Source organism: Monoraphidium neglectum, assembly GCF_000611645.1.
Source record: "Monoraphidium neglectum strain SAG 48.87 unplaced genomic scaffold scaffold02451, whole genome shotgun sequence".
NCBI classification, from domain to species: domain Eukaryota; kingdom Viridiplantae; phylum Chlorophyta; class Chlorophyceae; order Sphaeropleales; family Selenastraceae; genus Monoraphidium; species Monoraphidium neglectum.
In genome coordinates this window covers 2,198-9,536 of record NW_014011177.1, presented here as the reverse complement: position 1 = coordinate 9,536, position 7,339 = coordinate 2,198, and the positions used below count along the sequence as shown (strand labels likewise).

Sequence of the window (7,339 nt, the reverse complement as noted above, 5' to 3'; positions counted from 1 at the left end):
CCCCCGCCCCCCGCACCTGCCGCAGGCGCGTCGCGTCGCCCCAGAAGTGGGGCCCGCGCGCCAGCACCGCGGGGTCTATCAGGAAGGCCAGCTCGAGGCCCTTTGACGCGGCCGCGGGGGCCACCATCTCCGCGACGCCCTCCAGGGCCTGCTGCAGGCACACGGGCTCGTGGCGCAGCGCCAAGCCGTCGCTCTGGGGCAGCGGGCGGCAAAGAGGGTGGAGGTTGGGATGTGCGGCGGGCGCTGCTTCCTGAACGCTCTTGGGACGAGGACGCACGAATCGTCCGGCATGCGCGAACGCAGTGTTGAGCGTTTGCAACCGGCGCAGACATGTACACTCAACACACGCACACGCACGAGGGTGCACATGCGCGAAAGCACGCGCGGGCGCACACGCACGCACACGCACACATGCACACACGTGCGCGCGCGCACGCACGCACGCGCACACACACACACACACACACACACACACACACACACACACACACACACATCCACACACACAAAATCCCCACCTCTGGTGCGGCCTCCAGCAGGCTGAAGTCGAGGATGTCCCCCAGCGTGCCCAGCAGCGACAGGCTGCTGTCAAGGATAGTATCCGCCAGCTCACGCTGCTCAGGGGACAGCTGTGACGTCAGCAGCAGCCTTCGAGGGGCGCGACGGCCAAGGCGGGGGCGCGGAGGGAGGCGGGCGGCGGCGAGGAATTGAGGGTGGGCCGAGTGGAGGCAGGAGGGGTCCGCGGCCGCGGGTGGCGCGCGGGCCTCCGGCGGCGCGGGCGAGCGGGGGGCGCAAGGCTTGCCGGGGCCGAGGACGGCACGGCGCGGCGCGGCGGCGCCGAAAGGGGGGGACGGGGCTGGGGGCCCGCGTGCTCACTGCGCCGTGGCGAGGATGCCGTTGAGGGGCGTGCGCAGCTCGTGGCTCATGTTGGCGATGAACCTGTTGCGCGCCGCTTGCGCGGCCTGCGCCTTGCGCGCCAGGTCTGACACGTCAGACTGCACGCCAATCAGGCAGCGCAGCCGCCGGCCCCCGCCGCTGGACGCCGCCGCTGCGCCGCCGGCGCCGGCGCCGCCGTCGTCGCCCTCGTCGCCGGGCTGCGCCCAGACGTGCGTGATTGACAGGAGATTCCAAAAGGGCGTCCCGCCTTTGCGGTAGTTGAGGAGTTCCACCTGGCAGTCCTCGCGGGCCGCCAGCGCCGACCGCAGCCGGGCGAGGGCGGGGCCCTCGGTGCCGGCGCCCTGGGATTGGGTGCGCGTGCGAGAGAGAGTGAGAGAGAATGTGTATGTGCCTGTGTGTACGAGTGTGTTGACACGTGTGTGTGTGTGTGTGTGTGTGTCTTTGTGTGTGTGTGTGTGTGTGTCTTTGTGTGTGTGTGTGTGTGTGTGTGTGTGTGTGTGTGTGTGTGCGCACGCGCATGAAGCAGGGCATTTGCCGGGCGCGGGGCGGGACGGGGCTGGGCCCGGGCGCCGCGCTGTCGCCGGCTGCGCGCGCGCGCGCGTATGTGCGCCTGCGGGGGCTCGCCTGCAGGAAGCGGCAGTTGCGGCCGATGCACTCCTCGCGGGTGTACCCCGTCAGGCGGAGGAATGCATCATTTACGTAAACCTGCGCGGGCACACACAGCGGGGGGCGGCAGCGGCAGGGGCGCCGTCAGCTGCTGGGCACGGCCTGCGCCGCCGGCAGGCGGGTCGAGGGCGCGCGTGGTGCGGCCCCGAGCTCGGTACGCCGCGGTAGCGGGCCCGCCCAGCGGTTCCCGTCCGCTCGAGCAGCGGCGCGGGCGGGCGGGCGGGCGGGCTGGCTGAGCAGGGCCGCACCATCGGCGCGTCTGGTTGCGAGGGGTCGGCGACCGCGATGCCCTCGTTGATGACGGACAGGGCGTGCTGCATTGCATCCCACGACAGCTCCTGCGCCGCACTCAGGCACTGCGCCAGCGGCATGGCGCCGCCGACGCGCGGCTGCCCCGCCTGGGCACCGCCTCCGCCGCCTCCTGCTACTGCGTCGATCCACTGATTGGCGAAGGCTGCGCCGCGGGACGCAAGATATGCTTGGGCGGCCCCGGGCGCGCTGCCGCCGCTGCCAGTGCGCTGCCTCGGCGGGCAGCGCACGTGCGGGCGGCGAGCTGATTGGCCAGTGTATAAGTTTCAATGTCAATTAATCAGTGGCGCGTCTACTGGGCGCTTATGCTCTCAGGCGCCTCAACCAGGGCCACTGGCAATTCGCACGCCTTGCTGGGCCCACGAAGTGATGCACTGTGAAACTTGAGCTGATGATTGCTTCCTCTCGAGTCAGCTCGCCACGCCGGGGCACAAAGCGCACCCGTTGCCCAAGATCGCGTCTCACGCAAATCGACCGTCGGGTTCAGCGGTGCTGATGGGCCGGCGAATCAGAATGCGGGATACCAACGAAGACTGCGAATAGTTTACAATAAAATATGGTAGGCAGCGGCCCGCGCGCTGCGAACGCCGCTTGATGGTGCACCGACTTCACGCTGCGTCGGAGGTCAACCCAAGGTGCGCTTGGCGAGCAGGCGGACTCTCTGGTCAAAAGTCTTGGACACAATTTTTGTACAGGGCGTATGGAATGGGTTGAGCATGACCTGCGACGTATGCAGCGATGTACGCGGTGTCAGAAGGTGCGATGCACTGTACCCAGGATTTGGCGGGATTGCGGTCAGGTGCAGTCACTGGCGGGGCCACATGCGCGGGGCGAGCTGCGGACGTGGCCGGATGGCAAAAGCTGATGTCCTGGATGTTGTTCGTAGTTTGATCTCGGATTTGCCAGCCAGGGCAGCGACGGCAGCCGTGTGCTGCGGTCTATGCCCCATGTTCCCCACCCTCTGCCTGCCCAACGATCTCCTGATCCCTTCCAAAGATCTCGTCACTCGCATCCCCACCACCCGTGCCATCACAACGCCACAACCCCACACACCACCTGCGCTTCTGAAATTGCCCCGCCGCCCTGACCTCGACAGCCACCAAAGGCAGCTGCTACATTGCATTGACATGGCTGCACTTTTTGCCCTGCATGCTCCCCACAGCCACATGCCCAGTAACTTTGTCTGTGGTGCTCCATGGGCCTACGCAGCGGCCCCTTTCGCACCAACCACTCACGCTGTTTGACCTGCAAGACTGCGTGCACCCCTGTGCCCAGCCCTCTCGACTGCCTGCAGCCCGCGCGGCACCCCGCAGTCCACTCGCCCCGCCCAACGGCCCACACATGCAGCGGCAGCCGCGCAGGCTGCGGCGTCGTATCAGCCAGCCCCGCCCCCACCCCCACCCCGCGGCCCACCCTGAGGTAGAGCTCGTACACATCTGTGAAGAAGGCGCGCACCACGTCGTCCCCGCGGCCGTCGTGCAGCAGCAGCAGGCGCGCGCCTCCCGGCGTCACAAACGCGCTGACCAGCAGGTTGTTGAAGCGGTCCACAGTCTGGACGTTGGATGGTAGTGTGGTTATACGCCGTGAGGGGTTGTTGAGTTCAAGGAGGAATATGTGGGGGGTCCAGGCCGAGCCACGGTCAGGCAGCAACGCGGCTGCGTGTGCACAAGTTCACATGCAGTCGCAAGCACGGGCATTGCGGTGGGGGCCACCTTTCAGGCATCCTCTGGCCACATCGCGTGCATTAGGAGCGAGCTGGGCACTGCGTGACGGTGCTCCCAGCTCTCAAGCACTCATGTGTTCGTGTGCGTGCACATGCACACGCTCACATGCACACACACACACACAAACACACACACACACACAAACACACACACACATATACACACACACACATATACACACACACACAAACCACAACGTCTCTCTTGCCCTCTCCCTCACACACCCTCGCCCATACACATAAGCACGTTGAAATGTGCATATGTCTCATCCTCGCAAACGCGCTTAGTTGCGGACACGCGCGCTCGCGCACGCTTGCACACATGCACGCACGAACATCACACCTTGAGGTGCAGCTCCTTGGTACCCCACATGGCCTCGTCCACCGCATCCAGCGCCGCATGGAGCACAAACTGGTGCAGGTACTGCGCTTGTTGCTGCGCGGCGCGGCGTGGGACGGCGCACACAACCCGATGGATGGGGGGCACAAGCCACGGTGGTGTACGCGCGCCTTGCGGTGCTCGCTGATTATCTCGTACAGCTTCCGCGCGGGATATGATGCACTGTTTCTGTCCTGCGCACCTCTTTTGGTCCTGTCAAGTCCACCTCGTAGATGGGGTGATCCTGCTGCCCCACAATCACAAATGTCAGCACGCCGGATGCCATCTGCCGCGCAGGCAGGCAGCCGCCCGCGGCTGGGGCCGCTGCTGCTGACTCGTCAAGGTGCCTTCACAATATCGTTGGTACAAGGCCACCGTTTGTGTACCCTGCCGGCAACAACTGCAGAGCAGTGCCGCCACAGACACGCACTAGCAGGGTCGAGGCGGCGCTCCCGCTGCGCGTGTGATGGAAAGTGTTTCCTGTACGTCACAGCTAGAGCGTATGATGATCGCCACTGGTCACGTCTCGTGCCCTTGTGAGCGTGGTAAAAGTGACTGACGGTGCGATCAGACGTGTAAAAGCAGATCGATCGATTGCGTCGGTTGTCTCTTACTGATTTCGCTGAATCAATCTCTCATAGGATAAACGCATCTCGCATCAAGGTGGGGTGCCAGCTGTGAGACCATGGGCTTTGCAATCATGGCGCGCGCCTGGTGCTCTGCTGCCGGGCGCCTGCACGTGTGTTCTGCCTGTGCCTGTGAACCCACATGCTCGCTTTCCTACACGAACAGAGCATCACATCATGTGTCCTGCAATTCCTGCGGTCACTGGTGTCCACTAGGCTCCTTGATACGCTACTGATTCACCGGGCAAGCCGTCCAACTGCTGTGGGTTACCAGGCAGCAGTAGGATGGTCCGCAGCCCCGGACGTTACGCGCCCCTCGCGCCCCCCAGGCCCAGCGACTCCACCAGCCGTGCCTCCAGTGGCGTGCCGCGCCACTCCAAGCTGTAAGAACACGTCACGCACGGCTGGAAGCCAGAGCCGCCGCTGCCAGCTCGCTGCAGGGAACCAGAGACTTCTGCGGAGATTGGCAGCCCGTTGCACGCCAGAATGGTGTCAGGGGCAACCCCGCTGCTACGCCAGCCCGGCATGCCGCCAGCCCGGACAGCGCCCTCTGCAAATGCTGCAGCCGCGGTTTCAAACTCGCGCCTAGCGCCCAGGACCTGCGTGCAGGTGACAGGCAGCGGGCAACGACAATTGAATCAGGTCTTGGGGCAGATGTCGATATCAAGGGTGGCAGGTGGGCGGCTGGAAGGCGAGCAGACTCAGGCGCGACAAGGGCCCACGAGCCAGAGCTAAAGAGCGCCGTGCTTGGGGCGCTGGATGCCCACCCAAGGCGTCCAGCAAGGTGCACAGGCAGCAGGAGCGTGGACGGCGGCCGTCTGGGAACGAGAGGCCCAAACCCAGCAGGCTCGGTGAAGTGCACGAGGCCCCGTTGTGTGCGCACCTCCCACGCGTCCAGCACTGCGTTCAGGTACGCCTGCCCCTCCAGCTGCGAGAAATCAGGGCCCTGCACTTGCTGCTGCTGCTGCTGCTGCTGCTGCTGCTGCTGCTGCTGCTGCTCCTGCTGCCCTACCGCCGCCGCCCCCACAACCGCCGGCTGCGCGCCAGCCGCACGCTCCGTGGCGCTTAATGGTGTGGGCGCAGGTGCAGAAGCTGTGGGCCTAGGTGGCGGCGGGGGCGGCGCCGGCGCGGCCTCGCCAAAATCACCAAACGCATCTGCATCGCCGAAATCTCCAAACTCGTCGTCAGCGTCATCAGCGCCGCCTGCAACCGCAGGCACTTGTGGTGTTGCGGCTGTTGAAGAAGCGGGCTCTGGGTGAAAGGGTCCTGCAGCGCTGATTGTGCTGCTTGCTGGCGGAGCAACATTCGCCGCCTCTGCTGCTGCTGTAGTTGCAGCTGCAGGCCTGGCACCACCGCCAGCAAATTGGTTTGCGCTCACGGCCCTTGGTTGAAGATCATGTGGGGCTGCAATGCTGCTGCTGCTGGTGGCGTTTGTGCCAGTGTGGGTATTGGTGGTGGTCCTGCTACTAGCGCTGCTGCTGCTGCCGCTGGTGCTGATCAGAACTGCCGCAGCTGCCGCTGCTGGTGCAGTGCTCTCGTGCACTGCAGGGGGCTGTGACGGCTCAATTGTGGCAATTGATGTAACCGCCTCTGCTGCGGGTGCTGCCCTGGCTTCCTCATCAGGCAGGCTGCTTGTACAGTCTGCTGCTGTGTCGGGTGAAGTTGCGTCGCTGCTGCGGCTCTGCATCGCCATTGCAAGTTGTCCTGGTCCGCAAAATGCTGACGGTACGTGTCCGCCACAGGGTGACTGTGACGTCTCAACAATACCAAGTTGTCGACAATACTGTGGTGGCAGCAACGAGTCGCCCGCGCCGGGTGGTTCGGCGATCTTGCGGTGCCTTGCACACGACTCTACTGTATTACAGTACAGAGACACGTAAAGTGTAGAGAACTCAACCAACTCCTCAACGACCTCACAGTGTGGTCTCTTGCGAACGGAAGTTAGGACTGTGGAACCACCTGGCGACACGACCAGCAACTGTCTCAAGTGTGCAAAGCAGACCTCAAAGCCCCACATACTCTGGTCATGAAGCTACTAAAGTCCCTGTCGGATTGAAGAGATTACACAAGAGGCTGGGAGAAGACCAAGGGGGCGTGCATGGAGCGACGGGCATGGGCGGGGCCGCTGCGGGATGGGACGTGGCAGAAAATCAACGGAAACAACTGCGCTATTTGATATACAGCCGAGGGCAAGGCGATAAAAGACTGCCGCTGACAAGCTCACTCGTCCCACAGCGAGTCCCAGTGGCCCGCCGGCACGTCAAGCACGCTACCGCTCCCTGGCGGCGGCAGCGCTGGCGGCTGCCAGGCAGCGCCCATGCCGCCCGCGTTTGCCGCGGCGCTTCGCTGCGACATGTACCCAGCCCCCGGCCCGAAAGGCCCCGGCGTACCAAGCATACCCGCCCCCGGCCGTGGCGGCTGGCCTGCCACGCCCGGCGGTGCGGGCATCGCCTTGGGAGGCCGCTTGCGGCGGAACACCACCCGCAGTATGAACCGAGCGAGCTCGCCGTAAAGGCTGCCAAAGCGGTCCAGCAGCTGCAGCAGCGCGGACACGAAGAAGTGCACCGCGTGCGCGTTCTCGTCCACCAGGAACGACAGGCGCCCAAAAAAGTGCACCACGCCGCCGATCGCGACGAGCGCGGCCTGCCACGCGCTCGGCGGGGTCGGTGGCCCCTGCGAGGGATCAAAGCCGGGCGGCGGCACGCCGCCCATGCCGTAACCGCCCATTCCGCCGCCATA

General features: G+C 64.9%; 2 protein-coding genes across 2 annotated transcripts in view; both read right to left on the bottom strand.

The window, feature by feature from the left end:
- Positions 1-876: 876 nt before the first annotated feature.
- On the bottom strand, positions 877-4,260 carry MNEG_10768 (Trafficking protein particle complex subunit 2; the record flags this gene model as incomplete). Its single annotated transcript, XM_014040761.1, has 6 exons — positions 877-1,238; positions 1,411-1,602; positions 1,812-1,919; positions 3,286-3,423; positions 3,939-4,031; positions 4,177-4,260. Coding segments are annotated over 6 exons (977 nt in total), but the record flags the coding sequence as incomplete, so codon positions are not given.
- A 2,560-nt stretch (positions 4,261-6,820) lies between these two features.
- MNEG_10767 (hypothetical protein) overlaps positions 6,821-7,339 on the bottom strand; it is a gene marked incomplete at both ends in the record, with an annotated part of 1,947 nt that continues 1,428 nt past the window's right edge. Inside the window, one exon of the mRNA XM_014040760.1 lies at positions 6,821-7,273. Coding sequence (XP_013896214.1) covers positions 6,821-7,273 — 453 coding nt within the window. The remainder of the gene's footprint in view (positions 7,274-7,339) is intronic.